At 41.6% G+C, this 18530-nt stretch overlaps 1 protein-coding gene across 2 annotated transcripts in view; it reads right to left on the bottom strand.

Annotated features, from left to right (window-relative positions):
• Window positions 1-1955: 1955 nt before the first annotated feature.
• Window positions 1956-18530, bottom strand: part of LOC146816708 (WD repeat and coiled-coil-containing protein-like) — a 75450-nt gene continuing 58875 nt past the window's right edge. For both annotated transcript variants that reach the window (XM_085610599.1, XM_085610600.1), the window contains exons 3-4: window positions 13821-13941; window positions 1956-3383 (exon numbers count right to left, since the gene is read on the bottom strand). In XM_085610599.1, the coding sequence (XP_085466725.1) occupies window positions 3217-3383; window positions 13821-13941 (288 nt within the window). In that variant the 3' untranslated portion in view covers window positions 1956-3216. The remainder of the gene's footprint in view (window positions 3384-13820; window positions 13942-18530) is intronic.

Genomic DNA, 18530 nt, shown 5'->3' with positions numbered 1-18530 from the left:
TCTAAAAAATATATATATATATATATATATATATATATATATATATATATATATATATATGGTAAATGAGCGGGTACCACTGTCCTGAGTGACCCAATAGCATGTGATAACTGATATTTTTTTTGTGGCCCAGCTCATATCCAAATCCAGCATTCACAAGGAGGCCTAGAACTGTGCTTTGGCTCTAAATTCAGAGTCTTGTTCTGAGAACTGGAGAGAAGTGCGCCAGGCATGCCACTATTTTTCCATGTCCTGGGTTGTTGACATTAAGTGGTGATGGTAATGCACTATTTTAATAATTCTAGAACTCTGACCATTTTCTCGGATTCAGAAGTATAGTCTCCACTAGCCACACTCTTCTAAAGTTACACTTGCATGGGACATAAAACCCTTATGCTGACATCTCATGCACACCGTCATATGTGTGTTGCATAAAGTATGCATGGTAGCTGGACTTCATGGGACGTGACTGTAAGATTGATAGGACAAGTGGAATCCAATTCGATTGCCCCAACAAAACATTGCACAAGATGTAGGTTGGGTTACAGAATCACTAGACAGTGGGCTCTGCATTCCTGAGCTGAAGTTTGCACCCTACCCACTGAGGTGTGGGAAGATGGGAGACAGGGCTACCTTAAAAACAATTCTAGCATCTCTTTTAAACAGGGGATTGCTTACTAGTCATTTGGGTTAATGTTTGGGGAATGCAGTGAGTGAGCAGATTATTATGCTAGAGGGAGACAAGCTACTAGTTATGGCCTACTAGTTTTGACTCTCCCCAAGTGCTACTTTAGGAAGCTTGATGACAGCCAGATGCAGAAGGTTCCACATATCATTGTGCTCATGTCTACTTCTGGCTTGTGCCAGGATAATGAATGCTTACTATGAGAGGCATCACCTTTTACAAATGATGTCTGTGCTACAGAAAAAACATGAAATATGGAAATAAACTGCACCAACCTGGTTTGTGTGTATCGGGCTTGCGATCATTATCCTGTGTCTGGGAAGTGTGCATAAAACGGGTATCCAAACTACCCAACTTAGGTTCCAGTTGCAAGTATTTTCAATACCAATGAACCGAGTGCTTCACAGAGCACTTGAAGAACTGCAGGCATCCATAGCTGGCGTCTGATGGATAGCCAGTCTCCTAGAGGTGAGGGGACATCACCTGAAGTCTGTGAATCTTGCTGTAGGAGCCATGGTTATCTGGGAGCCTGCCTCGTCTTCAGAATACAGGAGAAGATTGTCTCCCTCACAGGATCTGAATGCACAAGGATGGAGAAGCCAGTTGCCAAGCCTACCCGAGTAGCCTTCAGCTGATCAAATTCTTTAGCAAGTCTTGGCTGTTAATAATAAAGATTAATATTAATACATATGGTGATACAAAGCAGTCTTAATCAAAGCCAGAATTGGTCTGGTAGGTCGTTTCTATATTCGATCATAATAAACTTTAAACATAGATATTAAGATGAACAGATGATATGATGGGACACACGTGTAATATTAATCTTAATAACGTATGTGAATCCAAAAGCATGGATTGATAAATCCTAAAATCACTGAGCAGTAATTAGCTCTTTCAAATAAAGGAAAACTAGGTGTGAGCCACTTCATATTTTATAAGACACCAATGCAATGTAATCTGATGCAATTATGCAAACTGTTATTTTGAAAAAGGCTAACTCATTAGTCATTATTACTCCGTTAAAAAAAAGGAAGCAACTAGCAAACACATATTGTAAACCAGAATTACAGATGAGTAGGTATAACAACAAAGATGGCCATTCCCTAAGATTCTCTGAGTTACAGAAGAAATGCAAATAAGCATATTAACAAAATACTTAATAAGATGTACTGCGGTGCACTGCAAAGAACCAGAGTCCATCCACTCTATCATATCAGAGATCAATACTTGTAATATTGTAGCACGTTAAAATAATTCACATTAAAGAGCGTACGCCTACAAATGCGCCTTTATTTGAAAGAGTGAACACAATTAAGATAAATTATTAACAGTTTCTCGATATCTCCGTCCACAGTCTTGAGATTTCCTGTTTTGCACAGTTTTTAAAATCTTCCTTCATAATTAAGTTACAATATGATCAGAACAACTACATTGTATTGTAACAATACATTTCCATCTCATACTGGTGCCAGTAAGTTTGCTCTTTTAGAATTATAGCTCAAAATACATTTTTCTAGCAAATTCTCAAACAATATAATGGTATAAAAACTTTCATTAAATCAATCCGCATATCTGGCAACAGAGATCTGCGGCAGGAGGCAGATTGAGAAATCCCAACACTCTTTCACCTCCTGATTAACATAAATGCTATATTGTTGACCTTTTATTAAAAATAAGAGTTCTACTGTGCCATGGAGGGCTACAAGCGTAATCCATACTAATATTTGAATTGTAGTAGGTCATAGTGCCTTTCCTCTGAACAGTCTCTTGCAAGTTACAAGTATGTGTTACCTATAGCACCGCACAGCTGATTCGCAGCCTACATTCAATAAACATCAGCCACTTACAGCCAGCTGAAACAAGGCTTTGCTGTACATACCATTGGTATGGAAATAATTTTTACGGTACCATTTTCTGCATTCAGCTTCTGTCACAGTTGCCGTAAAACCATCCTATTTCCCCACTTGTTTCTGGACAATTCTAAATGACACACTGAGAATGGATGTGTTTCAATGTAACCACAATCCATACTATCATTCAACTATTCAATGCAAAGGATCATCTATGTCACTTCACACTGCAAGAAACATTTTGGCCACAGTTTTTGCAAGATGTAAAATCATTTCCAGCACTGATGACCAAGTTGTGCATAAATACAAGTTTTCAGTTTTAAAAACAAAAAACAGCAGTAGATAAAACAAGTTTGACACTCTAAAAAGAACTAATGACTAACATTTAGACAGTCACCAAAAGGTTTTTCATATACCCTGTAGGAAATCCTAGTGTAAAAACCAAAAGGTTTTTCTTATACCCTGTTAGAAACCTTGTGTAAAACTGGAGGTCCAGTACTTGGTTTTATTGCACACAGAGCACAGAGCTCCAACATACTGAATTCTAAATACAATTAACATTTGCCTTATTGCAACACAAACACAAAATGAATCGGTCTGCAGCTCACACTGGATAGACTCTTCGAGTGAAAGCATGGTCTTTTCAACACAGTGATAGCATGGCCTTTTAACATAGGTAACTTATGTCACAGGTTCCGAATAGATGCTCGTGTCAGAGTTCTTTTCCGAACTGTGAACTGTGACTTTAGAGCGGACACTTGCATCTCGTATTATAATCTCCTGGGCAGATCTGAAAGTTAATGGGACAAACCCCTCGCTGTCAGTTGTGAGGACAATCCATGAAGAACCTACAAGACACAAAAACACAAGTTAGAAAGCATAAAAGGATCAATTTCAAAAGGATCAAACTCACGTGATAGTGACCATAAAAAATGACCCATGGCATGACAAAAGACAAAGGCAGTAGCCAGACTATCGAAATCATTCCATGCTTATTAAATTTACATACAATACATATTTTCATTTTAATATATATTTTTTCTGGCGTCATAGTAGTTTGGGGAGAATAAGTTACTTTCTTTTGGTAAGGATGTGTCTGGTAGATACTCTATAATTCCTCAGATTCCTCAACTTTAAATGTTCTTCGGGCCCCAACTCAGTTTGAAACTTTATCCCTCAGCAGTAGCTCCCTAATGGTGATATGGAGCCTTTATGTGACTCCACCCATAGATGGATTCCTCCACCAGTATGGTGACACAGACCCATACAAGGTGCCATTTCATACTTTGAAGCCAGATGAATTCTCTTTTTCCACGCTTTTGCAATATAGAGCAATGTACCACCAAATCCAGCTAGAAAAAATATTCACCATACAATCAAAATGGGACATCTTATCATTCGCATACTGGATCTCAGTTTTAGAGGAAGGGAAATGAAGAATACGTGGAAAGATAAAGTATCCACCAGACAGAGCGTTACTAAAAATAAGTATGTTCTTCTGACAAACACTTATTCCAACAGATTTTCTTATCTTTAAATGGAACTGCTACAAGTACCTATTTAAGATGGGGGTCCCAAAGAAGAGAAGAGAGCATCATGCCAAGAAACCCTGAAGAACTAAATTTGGCAAAACAAGCTTGACCTTTAGCTTGAAAGAACAATAACCCTTGGTGGATACATGTACAGAAGTCGAAGATCCAGCACAATAAATGTATGAAAATTGAATCACTTTGGCCACAGCTAAACAACTGACTTTCTCTCTAGTAAAATGAGCATTAATGCTCTTAAGCGAGTCCTTCTTTATTACAGCATAATAGATCTGGATACAAAGCACAACCCAAAGGGAAATGGTGCACTACTAAATGGCTTTGTCTTTTTCCCCCTGCAAACAACAGGTTGTTAACATGCACAGCTCAGCCCTGTCTACATAAAAGCATGGTGACCTTCTAGGGTCTACCCAATGGAATCTTCTCTTCCATGAAAGGAAACTTAGGAGGCAATAAAGTGAAAGTAGAAGGCTGCGAGACAAGAGAAGGAGAACATTACTGTTGGCAAACCAAATGGTCAGAAAATGCACAACATAGCTCTTTAGCGGTCAGTGCCTGATAAAAAAAATGCAATGACTCAGAAAATGTAAGTATTACATTAAGATCTCTTAAGAGCACCTCAAAAGGAGTCAGAGGAAAGGACTGATTTAATCCTTTTAGATAAAGGACACCAGCATAGATTTATAAAATCCCAGCTGATCCAGTAGAGATACGAACGAAGATAAAGTGGCCTTGCACCGCCCCTATAACAAGGCCTTACCTAGACAGCAAGAGAGATAACACGGCGAGCAACAAAAAAGGTCTAGATAGAAATATGGGTTCTGATGGAGATGGCCTTGCCACCCGGTAAATGACCTCTGGGGTAGAACAAGTATTGGCAAACCCAAAATGTAATATCTTTATGACCTATTGGCTTTCCCAATGCTTTTTGCAGATGCGGTGCTGCAATGGGTCAAAAACAAAATAATAGAATAATGTGATGATAGGAAAGCATGCATGAGTGTGTGCGTGCCATAATGTTGCCGGTGGATGTGGCACTCTACAGGTGTGTGCGTGCATGATGATGATATATGCAAATGCATATGCACCTACACAATGACGCAGGAGCCATTTTACAAATTTTTGTTTGTCATTCCAATATGGAAGACACCACTTAAAGCTATAAATAAACAAAAATGTTTTCACCTGTGCAAAACTGCATTTTTGAAGATTAAGTGTCCCAGCAGCAGAACACGAGGGTAGGGTGAGTAACACATGTTTTAGCGGGGGAGCAGGTAGAGGGAAGGAATGGGGAGTGCGTAGGTGTAGCAACATATATTTATTCTGGAAGTAAAAAAGAAAAAGGGTTGGAGGAAGCAATAGACGGGGTAGGACGGAGTACTGAATGAAAATGAGGGAGGATGCAGCAACACAGAACGTGCATGGGTAGTTATATGGGGAGAGTCACGCAAGAGAGAGTGCAAGACAACACTTGCACTCTCATGGAGTGCTTCAAGAAAAAAAAAAGCAGGTTCTTGATGAATATTGGAAGGATACTAGTCATCCAAAAAAAAGGATGGTAATAAAGCTATGCTTCAGGGGTGGGACAAACAAAAGAAGAGGATGGAAAGCCATTGAATAAACAATCAAGCAAATGAGAGTGACAATGAAGGCCAACCAATTGCAAGCAATGGGTTGTCTCTAAGCCCACTGTACATTTTTGGCGTGGTCCACAATTAGTCTTTCCCAAAAGGACACAGCTGCCTGCAATTAAGACCTAAAACCCCTCCTCCACCCTATCATAGGCACAGTGTTTTGCAACTGGCACTGAAGGCTGGAGATTGCATGACCAAATAGGCCTGTCCTTAGGTTTAGTGGCAGATTGTTGATTTTTGAAGCTCTGCACAGTTTATAGTCACAGTTCTGCCTGTTGAATAAAAAGAAATCATGGGCCTAGTGACCAACATTAGATCTCCACCTGCTGAACAGGCAAGTATCTAAAAAACACAATATTGTGGGTCAGTAGTTCTGCAATACCTCATTGGCACACATAGCTGTGGCCCACAGATAGTATTATGCGTATTTACAGTTTGCTGTGTAAAGCTACAGGTCCACTAGCAAACAGACTAGACCTCAGGTATAACACATACTTTCCTATGACAGGGCATACCTCTTGTGTAGGGAAACTGTGTCAAAAGTGGCTGTCACAATCTAGTTTGAATGCTGTAAAAAAGACATATGCAAAATGAACAAATAATAGACTGAATGCTAAACAATGCAAACACTCACCCCAGTCACAAAGATCTGGGTTTAATCCATCGTTCTTTTGCTCACCACGCCACCCCAGATTGGACCCAGCCATATGCAAATCAACCTTTACCCTGTTCCTCATGGGAATAGTCCAGCCAGACCTGGCTAGCCAAGTCCTCCCTGGACTCGAAAGAAGCATCCTGGGACCAGTTTCGGGGCACCATCCCTCATCAGCCAGGCTAGCTTAAATCCAGAGGCTCAGTGAGCACCAAACCCACATCTGGGCATACCATTCCCACTTAGGGTGACAAAAGCTAAAGGAACAAATGATAGATGGAATGCTGAACAATGAAAACATTCACCCCAGCTAACAACTATTAAATTGAATAGGAATGTTTTAATACTGCTGTCTGAAGTGAGCGTCAAGTGACATACCTATATTGATAGCATGCGGTTATCAAGGAAGCTGCTTTAACTAGGCTGAGCATCCTATGCAACAACCTCATCATACTAGCAGTGAAATTAACTAGAATCAACATGCAGGAATACCTAGAAAATGGTCTCAACAGTGTGAGGCACCTAAGGAATCTGAATTAATTTTAGCATACAAAGACCAATGGAGAGCAAGCATTCCTCCCATTTCCTTTTTTGTGCGTTTGATGTAACATCCTAAGTGGCCATGGGTATGCCCAGATTCAGGTCTCCAGCTCGAGTTCGTCCCTTCCCTTGTCCAAACCCCATTTATTGTATTCGGCCACCAGAGCGCGATTTCTGTAAACATGCCTTTAGATTTTGTTCTTATCTTGTCACATTTGCCGTGCATTCAAAGACAGAGGTCAAATGTCAGACTCTCTCTTTCAGGGAGCTTGGTGTGACTTTTCTTTCTCAGACTTCAAAGTAGAGGATTTATGTGACAATCATGCTGGCTCCAGGGGAGTGCCTGTACAATGTGATTTTTTTTCTAGCACACAGCAAAATTGAAATGTCTGTAAAGGAACTGTGCAGATTTTCAGATTTAGAAAAGCCCAAAGGAAGCACATCTTTTGGTAATTCTGTAGTGTGGTGGAAACAAATATTTATAAATGATCAAAACAAACCGATACACTAGGTGATGACATTTCTACACATTATCGTTTATATGCTGTATACTTTTATTAGTGAAACTGTATGTCTGCAAATGTAATGGTAATTTCAATTGAAGATGTGTTGTATGTAACTGAAGTGTGCTACCACACCATGCATATTCTACTCTACACCACTCCACTCTACTCTGCACCACTCCACGCAACTGCACTGTATACTCTGCACCAATCCACTTTACACCGCGCCACTGCCCTCTTCATCACTGCACTCTAGGCCACTCCACTCTATGAAGCACAACTCCACTCTACGTCACACCACACAGCCTTGCAATACTTCACCCTATGCCACTGTACTCTATGCCAACACACTCTACTCTGTCCAACTCCACTCTATGTCCCTGCACTCTATGCCAATCCACTGTAAGCCACTCTAATCTACTCTGCACAACTGCACTCTACGCCACTTTATGCCATTACTCTACACCACTGCACTCTAACCTGCACCACTCCACCCCACCTCACTCCACTCTGCACCACTCCACTCTTCCCCACTCCAGTCGAGGCCACTCCACTCTTCCCCACTCTGCAACACTCCACCATACGCCACCTCACTCTACTCCTCACCACTCCACTCTATGCCACTTCACTCTACTCTGACACAGTCTCCTCTAAGCCACTGCACTCTACGTCACTGCACTGTACTCTGCACCACTGTAGTCTATGCCACTGCACCTATGACACTATGCTCTGCATCACTGCATTCTCCAAGACTGAACTCTGCCACTCTGCACTACTGCACTACTGCACTCTGCAGCACTACACTCTACGTCACTCCACTGCACTCTATGCCACTCTCCTCTGAACCACTCTATGTCACTGCACTGCATACCACTCTACTTTGCACTCTATGCCACTGTATTCTATGCCACTGCACTCTATGCCCTCTACTGTACGCCACTGCACTCTACTATGCACCACTCTAATCTACGCCACTGCATTATATGCAGCGGAATTCCATGATGCTGCACTCTACGCCACTACACAGTGCAACACTCTATGCCAATGCACTCTACAACCATCCACTCTACACCACTCCACATTTACCCACTATGCCATTGCACTCTACTGTACTCTGCACCACTCTATCCTACGCCACTCTACTTTACGCCAATGCACTCTACAACACTGCACTCTACGCCAATCAACTTTGCAAAACTGCACTTTACGCCACTGAACTGTATGTCACTCTACTCTGCACTACTGCATTCTTAGCCACTGCACTCTATGCCACTGCACTGTATGTCACTTTACTCTGCATCACTCCAACTCTACGCCACTTCACTCTGAAGTACTTCACTCTATACCACTGCAATGTATGCCACTGCACTTTACAGCACTATACTCTGCAATACTGCACTCTACCTCACTGAACTCTACGCCACTCTACTCTGCACTACTACATTCTTCGCCACTACACTCTACTGTACTCTATGCCACTTTACTCTACAGCACTCCACTCTGCGCCACTTCACTGTATGCCACTGCACTCTATGGCACTATACACTTCTCTGTATCACGCTACGCCACTCTGCACCACTCTACTCTACTATGCAGCACTCTAATCACCACCACTGCATTCTAGGATGCTGCATGGTAGACAGTTGAATTCTATGCCGCTGCACTCTACGCCAGTCCACTCTACACCACTTCACTGTACCCCGCTCTACGCGACTCCACTCTACACCACTAGAATGGTATGGCCTTTCCAGCAGCTTGCTACTGTGGCGTGCATGAGAGTCCCTATGTGCCTAGCAATTTAAGTAACAGTAAGATAAGATTATTCCTCATGCTGGAGATATTTGTTTTTATGTCTAGTCAAAAAAACATGTAACATAGTCCCCCCTATTGTGAAGCGCTCGCTCCTATGTCCTGGAACAAGGTGTGTGCTATGCAAAACTGCCAAAAATAAAATATGCACTCTACCGGTCACACATGCTCTAATCTCATCCTCCTAAAAAGTGTAAGAAAAGTGTTAACGTGAGATGTTGGATAAAGATACCTAGCTAGTGGCCACATTGCACAGTGTAAAACTGGAAATCTTGGATCAATCCCAGCTTCCCTGCTTGACCAAATTGTGGGACCTAGGCAAAATACTTTTTTTTTTCCTTCAAACCTTTTTGTTTCTCATCATATACGATAGCCTTCAAACACAAGAGTGCAGGATGTGCACTGTACAAAAACCTTTTTGTGCTCGATTTAAATAGCACCATCTACACTAAGAACCTATGCTCAATATAGGGTACACGTGATCCCTGATTTGTTATCAGGGCAAGGACAGCATGGTTTCTCAGTTTATGTTTAAAACCTTTCACTTTTAATAAATACCTCTCAATGCTCTGTATAATTCGATGTGCTAAAATGAAATCCTTCCGAAAATACACTTTTTTGAATTGTCAAGACACCTTATTATATTCTAAGATGACGTACATGCCAAATATTTTCATGTCTCGGCTTGAGCACTGGATCTTAGAGCCAGGTTCAGGCGAGCCTCTATTGTATTATATGGAGATCGCTCAGTGAGTTGTTGCTTTTTCACAGAGATGTTTTTGTTATTTGAACGTAATAGGTCACAATCCTCGATGAAGTATAAACCGACATGAAGGAGCAGCGTGCAAACTAAAAGGCATAGATTTACAACCTTGGTTTTGATCCCCGATCTTGAATTATTCCAAGGTTGCTAAAAAGTGGTTACTGTGGACAACAATAAAGTGTCATTAGCACACTCAGCCACTGCATGACGTTTTAAATCCTGACTTTGTGTCTCTTCAGACTAAGTGCTCCTAACATACAATGCCTACCTGTTTTGATGACATGCGACTCCTACTCCTTGTAGCCCTCATTGTGCACACATGAAGTGGTGCTTTCATTTACAACTCACATGTATAGCACCACAGCCCTGTGTGTTCTTTAGAGAAGCTAAGGATGGGATTTGTATTAAGTCTGAACACCTCAATGACCCTGTGGCAGACATTGAGAGAAACTAGTACTGCACTACAATGTGTACTGCATTAGAGTAATATGCTTTATTAAAATAAAACTGTGGAAACAAATTATCTGGAAAAGGGAAAGACACGTAGGGAACGTAGCATGAAGTAAAACATGTAATAGGGACTGCTTTGCTGGAATGGATTACCCTGGGGTTTTTACAGCCATCATGGAGAACTAACGTTAAGAGAATGAACATGAATACTTAAAACCCCGAGATGGTGATAGGTGTAAAGTAGCTGCACAGCCTTATGAGATTGCTGTGGTCAGCGGGGGTGTGACAGTGGGACAGCGCTAATGATGATGGGGAATAGGGAGGGATGGGGCAAGAGGAGAGAGGACAGTATCAGCAGAGCGGAGGGAGTGTTAGTGTTGAAATGCAGTGTGGAGGGAGGATGTTGCCGAAAGTTATGGAGAAATGGGTAATTATCTTCTTGCCTCCAGCAGCCTTGCATTCATTTGGACCCCAAACAAACCCATCTACTGCTTGCCAAGACTGGGGGCTTGGGTTTAGTGCTCTCTGCAACACAAGGGCAATGGCAAACTCCTTCATAACTTTTAGTGCCAGCGTTAGTGGTCATGGTGAAGAACTTTGGCACTGGAGAGCAGGGAATTGGTCAGAGTAAGTGACTGTCTGTTTTCAGGCCTCTACAGTACATTTTAGCTGAAAGGGTGTGGGCCTCTCGTCCTACAGCAGCAACCGTTGCATATGTCAGACAGCACACTTCTCCTTCTAGTCTTGTAAGTTTTTCACACTGTTGCTGCACATTTACGTACACTTGTTTTGCACAAAAACTGCTTTTTGAATGGTCTGCCTCAAGGTTTATTTTTACTGTTGTCCCATACTGTCATTGTTAAATAGTTTTTTTTGTATGAATGTCTTCAGGCAAGTAGATAGAATGCAAACCGTGTAAAACAAGTTGTGTTGTAATTACTTTAATTCAAGACTTGTTTATTAATAAGTGAATCACTGTGTGGTGTTAATTCTGCATGATCAATTCAATATTATTTGGAGCAAAATTGCAGAAATAGCATTGACGCTTCGATTCTTAGAATTAAGGTGGATTATGAACTGCTTTTATAGAGTTAATTCATGAATGCCAGGTATCGAGTCTGTGGTTACAGAAGTTGGATGGCCATAGTGGGGACTGGTGTTGAAAATGAGCAGTTATTAATAGAATTCGGGCATGATTGCGGAAATGCACAAGTGCTCAATTAACCTCCTCACACTATGTGTATATTGAACAGAACTAAGAATTATTCTTAAATTTTTTCTGAAGGCTATTTTGGCATAGTTGAGCGATGCATCTTGGGTCTGGCTTTTGGGCTGATACTGGTCTGCATTGGACTCAATTTGGGTTTATACTTGGGCAGCTTCTGGCTTGGGACAGATCTCTAAATCTGGCAACAATGCAGGCCTAAACCAGTCGTGGGTTGCTTGTGTTCTAGTTCAGAGAAGACCTGGCTTGCGGTTCAGGCTGGACGTTTCCTACTGGAGCAGGACCAACACTGATTTCATATGGCTGGGTCTAATCTGAGGCGGCGTGGTGATGAAAAGAAAGATGGGTTGGAATGCTATCGCAAGCATTGCTCCCATCACCTTTTGTGTTTGAATCCTCCGATTTGCCCATGGGAAGGGAACCCGTTTTAAATCCAACCAAAATCTTGGCAATAATGCGGATTTTCAAAGACATAAAAGGAAGATTTCGGTTAAATAAGCAACATCTGATATGTACGGTGTATAAACACAAATAAATTGCCTTTGACCTCTTTGTTTTGCTAATATATTTAACTACCCTCATCTGGTACTGGAACTTTCAATAAATAGTTTTATTACACTGGGTTGGGCCAGTGGTATTTAAAAATGGGGAATTGTGTTGATGCAACATTAACTCTTTATTCCCTTTAGCGCCTTTGCCTCTTCTGAAACTAAACGATAACCTTTGTCTGGAAAAATTCTTACAGTGTCAAATGAGATTAACATTAGATGTGTGTATTTTCTCAAATCAGCTCTATTGAACACAGAGTACTAATTTAGCTCTGTGAGTTGCTCTTTAGTGTAAAACTGGTGAAAGGTATTCATATCACTGAATTGTTGGCCTGGGGAAACTTCGATGCAAATCCTGGCTACTCCACTTACCTTCATAGTTAGATCATAAGTACATCACTTCACTTCCCCCCACCTCATTTTCCCTGACGCTCAAATTTACTTGAAGCAATTCAGCTCAGCGAATATTACACAAAAATCTCACTTATATAAGGTTTAATAGACTACAGTGTTGCTCCAAACAGAACAACAATATAAGCCACAAGAACAATGCACATGACAAAATGAATTAGCTTGTTGCACACGCATGGCTATGTCAGGGCATTGAGGGGAGTAACATTCTTGAACCTTTCTAAGATTATGTTTAGAAACTGTTAACTTCAATCTAATCCAGCACAGTAAAATTATCTAATGTAGTCAATTAAATAACTGCAAATGTTATAGGAATCAACTTGTCTTACAGGACATCCATTTCATGATTTTCTTAATGATTATTTTGATGGCTCATAAGTGCTTTGATACTTGGGCCAACCCAGATGCTTGGCTAGGTTCTCACTAATAATTCCCTGGATTGTTCGCTTTGACGTCTCAATACCCGTCACCCATATGGTTATCTCTAAAACAGTGCTGAATTTGATTATCTCTCCTAGCCAACAGAAAGGGATGCATTAAGATGGACTTACCCATTTCCAACCTCATTCCCATTTTACTTGTAGGCATCACTAGTTCTTGGAATATTCAATTTTTACATGGTACGCTTACAGGTCCAACTGATCCAACAACACACTGATCCACCAACACTTCACCAAAGTGCTGCTGGCAGTTGACATCCTTTGTATAAGGCACTGTCTGGACACCATTAAACCTTGGATATCTGCAGCCTATGTCCTGCCCTTTTCTCAGTCAAAGAGTCAATTCGGTATCAATGAGTTGCTGAACGACATGCAGCTTGCTAGTTTTACCATCATAGGACCACTAACCAGTGACAATTCCCTATGCTCCTATATAAACAAATGCTGCTCCTTCACACAGCACTTCATAAGGAGTGACACATATAGTTTTGCACCCTATCTTCATCTTGGAAGTCTTTGCCTCTCCCACATCAATGATTTGCATACTATGTGGAAGGGCTACTCAGACACTAAACACATCCCAATTAAATCCACACTTTGCTGTTACTTCCCCCTTTGCGTAAGTATTGTGCTTGCATCTGTACCCCTCATGCCTTAGCATATGTGGCTCCTCCTTATGTTACCCTACAGGACAGGTCCACTGTATATAATCACCCCCAACAAATAAATAAATACAAAGTACAGCAAAATAAGCAATACTTACCATGTTGCATTTCAACAAGTGACACGTTGAAAACACCTTGCACTACACTCAGTTGAAGCTTCCCCTCACATAGAAGAAAAAATCTCTTTTCATTAACTCCATCCCCTGCTGAAAGTGGTTTCTTAAATGAAAAGAAAAGTAACATTGTCAGAGACACTGGAAAAAATATTCCCTTTATAGTGGATATTTATTATCGTACAGATTTTTCTAGTCTTCTAAAAGTTCATGTTTAACTGCCATCAAATATTTTTTTTATAGCTATTGCATCAGAGAATTTTTAATTCTATTAAATAAACGGAGGCAAGGATTATGCTTATCTTACTTTACTGTCCAAAACACAGCAGCCAATAAAAATGTAACAATCTTTCAGTGTAACAAAAACTTAATTTCTCATGAGCACACTAATGACCCATAAGATCTATTGCCCCCACTGACCTTCCTTTTTCTTTGCGAGAGGCCAAACAGAAATAAACCAGAACTTTTTTCAACCAAACTTTAAACAGAAACACATCCTGGCAAAGTCCATCCTATAAAACCTTTTGTCACTTAAAGGAGGCTATCTGACCCCCTCTTGCACAGTAAAGAAACTTCGACGGCCTTTAACTTCAGCCAGAACTTCTTGGGAATTGCAGCGTTCAAACTTGCTTACCATTGAAATCTGTTGACAAAATACCATATATAATCGGTTCATATCATACCCTAAGATAGAGAACGGTGATCATTATCTTACAAGAACAATTATTTGAATTAATGTATCGCAATAAACCGCAAACAACAAGGCATATAGAATAAGATGCATGCAGTGGGATAATCCTCGCCTCGGGCCCTTAATAGAATGAAATCCTTAATAGAATTTAAATTCTTTGACGTGATATCTGCAACATTTTGTATTCTATGTCAGGACCAGAGGCTTTGGATTATGCTTGTTCAAAGCTGACCCAAAACAAGAGTTGCAACATAAAAAAAAAATCAGTTTATGGTAGAACACTTTAAATGTAGACTCAGAAGACCAGCCGGGAGTCGCCATAATATCTTACAAATGGGACCCCAGGGAAACGGATTTAGAGGACCCCCCTAACAGAGTGGGCACCCAAAAGGGAAGTGGCTATCCCAGCCTCTGATAACAACTATTTAATCCACCTCGCCGAGTTGGCTGATCTAATAGAGCTGAAAGGTTTCTGAAGGGCAATCAGAACCCGAGTGCTGGGGGATTGGCGCAACTCTCTGGTGCAATCTTCCTAGGCCTTTAAGCAGCGCACTACGCACAGATTAAGGCTATCTGGAAATGCCGGGTAACTGACTCATCATGAATTTGTCTTGGTATGATTAGAAATGCTGAATATTACACCCGGCGGTGAAAACACTCTACCCGTTAGATCCAGAGCACGAATATCTGAAACACGTCTGCATGAAATGAGACACAAACCACCAATGGGCCGAAGATAGTCCGAAGGGAAGGGCAGTAAACTCGTACCATTACTACCGTGGGAAGCGTCTGTAAGGGGAGAATATAGTAATTTTCAGGTAAGCGTCTTTCAACCCAATTCTGAGGAGGCCCCTCAACAAATGAATGCCCTTCATCTTAAAATGATGTAAAACCACCCACGCACTGAACTGCTTTAGATTAAGGACTAATCTGTCACCACCCCCTTTATTTTGCACAAGAAAGATCATGCTGATGAAACCCCTGGGATGAGATGCAGTCCTCATGATTTCCTCTTTGTGCAATAATTCCAAGATGTCCGCTCTTGTTGGGAAAAAGACAAGGGAAGGGGGTTCTTTACCTGGAATGGGGTCTCGTGAAATTCCAGTTGGAAACCTTGCACTGTATGTAGAACCCAAGGATTGTTTGAAATTCTTTGCCAATTGGAAAGGGAATGGTAAATAATTCTTCCCCCTAATACCACCTCTGAACTCTTATCCAGGATACCTGGATAAGAGTTGTCTGCTGTGCCCGATATGCCTTCATGATAACCGGACCTGTTGAAACCTCCTCGGCCCTGTCGTCTAGTAGGGTAGAAATTTCCTTGATTTGAGGAGTTATTGTAACTTCCTTTGCCCCAGGGTTAATATCCTCTGAAGGAAGCCTAGCCAAATCCACGGCCGGACGCCCGCCCCCTAGTGCCTGGACCTGTTAAAAAGTGGGGTATGAAAAACTTGAAGGGAAGATCTTATCACAGGTAGAAAATGTGGACACAAAAGTTCCCAGATGCTTCACAAAACAGTCTCCAAAGAGTTGTCCATTAGCAAGTGGACCTGCTTCTGAAGGGGCTAAACTCGGGTCTATGTGCATGAGTATTAAGCGGTGACACTCATAAGAAATAGTTCAATTTGCATACCCCAACAAGCAAACAGCCCGCTAGGCCCATTCCATAAGCACATCGGGGTCAATAGGGGCGGCAGTTTCTTTCCATTGAACCGCCATCTCCAATATCTTGGTATTTGGGCCGGACAGATCTAATAACTTATCCTGACAGTAGCCGTCAGTACCCTTCTTAGGGTCTGTCAAATATTTTCTCATAAAGACAGCCATGCTCTAGTCGATCTATGGGGTACCTGCAACTTTACCAGGCAGTGAAAGACGGGGACACTCGATATGTAACTTCGTTCTAATTTCCTTTTCGAAGCTTCTGCGTAGTTGTGACTGAGCATAGTCAGCCACCTCTGAAGATCTCGGGTGAATGATTTCCGCTGGTTTGAAAACTGAGTTTATCTGGTTGGTTCTGAGGTTCAACAAAGTTGGATTAGAACGTACGCTTCCCGATAGGTGGAGAAACCTCATCTTGCAAGGCATCTGAATTCTATGATAGCGATGAGGCAACATCCCGTTCCATCTCAGTATATGTCAAAACGTTAGACATGCCAGATTGGTCAGTGACCCCATATCCATGGTCGGCCAGGGCATCTTGGACTATTTTATTCATAGTTTTCTTGTGAGGCCAAGAGAGATCAGGAGTGTTAGAGATCGTCACTATGGGAGTGTTAATGGGACCCTGTAATTCTTGGCCCATTTCATGCAGCGCATAGCGCCTGAAAGGTCTTAATGCTACAACCAGTGCCTTATTAACTGATAAAGTTATCTATGGCCTCCACTAGTTGTTCCTCCAGCTGCTATTCTGAGGGCTCATCACGCTCGTAATAACCCACATATTCATCCTGGAAATGCTCAGCCATTATGGGCGTAATAAGTGATGTGCTTGCAAGCACTCAGAGAAGTAAAGGGAAAAAGAGGGGAGAGTCACCCCAAGCAGGCTAAATGCAGAAGCCTGGTAAAATTCTGCTGCCAAATTATCTGGTGTTCAGGTTTGGAGGGAGCAGCCTATAACCTCTAGAGCTGAGCTCTTGTCAGTTTATTGCAGACCCGGGAGAGAGCAGAGGAGGAACACCAAGTTCAGCCGTGTACATTGGAAAACTTCAGAGCAGAGTCGCGCTGTAAAATTCACAGGCGTCTCACGCATGCGTGATCGGGCACCCGCAATAAAAAAAAAGGAAAGCGCGGTTTCATCCGCAAGCCCCTCACTCCCACTACATTCAGTTGTAAAATAAGACACTGGGTAAATTAAGCAATTAGTGTGCTTACAGCGAAGCGGCTGTAAATCATACGTTTAGGAGAAATCGAATTAGTGCAATTACAGCAAAGCGGGTGCGTCGAGGGCACAGAGCTGTTCTGATTCAATAACACGCTCCTGTGTCACGACCTCGCACCTGCTGTAAAAGCAATATTATGGACATGTTGCGATTTAGTGCATGCTTAGTTAATCACAATAAAGTTTTTGTTACACTGAAAGATTGTTGTATTTTCATTGGCTGCTTTTGGACAGTAAAGTAAGAGAAGCATAATCCGAAGCCTCCGGTTCGGACATAGAATCCATGTTTCAAACACTGATTGGGGAAAAACTGACTGCAATTTTGTTTATGAGGTCCCACACAAACTGCCATCTCAATCCAGAAAAGCGTTAGCAACAAGTAGCAGAATTTAAAAAGTCAAACACCACCAATAGACCTTGGGCGAATATGGCATCCTTCAAAAGATGGAAAAGCAACTTCGGGTTCATTTTACAAAATCACTTTGCAGGTTTGCAATTATTATACATTAAAAAAATTCCTAGGCAAAGGTATGGCTCTTTATAACAGATCCATTTGTCCAAGAGACAGGATGCTTCTACTTGCCCTGTAAAAAACATGTATTTGTCTGCAGAGGGTTGGGGGGGAAAGGGGGGTCCACCCAAGCCATACCTCCCTGGACTCCCCGGGTGTTTAGTTTTCAGAAATGTATGGGTTTGGTAGGTTTCTCTAGATGGCCACCGAGCCCTCCGCCCCCCGCCCCCATACAACTTCTTTCTAATCTCTTCCCACAGTGGAAAAGGTTAGAAATTCACTCCCGACAGGCGCAGGAATAGACTTTCTTCCAGAATGGGGAAAAAGAGGGTTCAGGAAACATGCAATTTGTAATCGCTCACAGTTTTTCCGCATAAGCAAATGTGTATATTTGCTCATGCCAAAAAAAAAAAAAATGAAATTCACAAATGTTTGCTAGGAGTGGTGTTTCTAAGTCTACTTCTATAAGCTGTTGTGAACTGCTTAAAATCGCAAATCTGCACCAACACAAGGACATATACCTCAGAGCGCACTTCTGCGACACTGTTTAAAAATCTGGCTCATAATTTATGTCTGTGTTGCCCATAACATTGCACATAAAGGTTTTGCACT

This window comes from Triturus cristatus, chromosome 6 (genome assembly GCF_964204655.1).
Source record: "Triturus cristatus chromosome 6, aTriCri1.1, whole genome shotgun sequence".
NCBI classification, from domain to species: Eukaryota; Metazoa; Chordata; class Amphibia; order Caudata; family Salamandridae; genus Triturus; species Triturus cristatus.
This window is presented reverse-complemented; position numbering and strand designations above follow the sequence as displayed.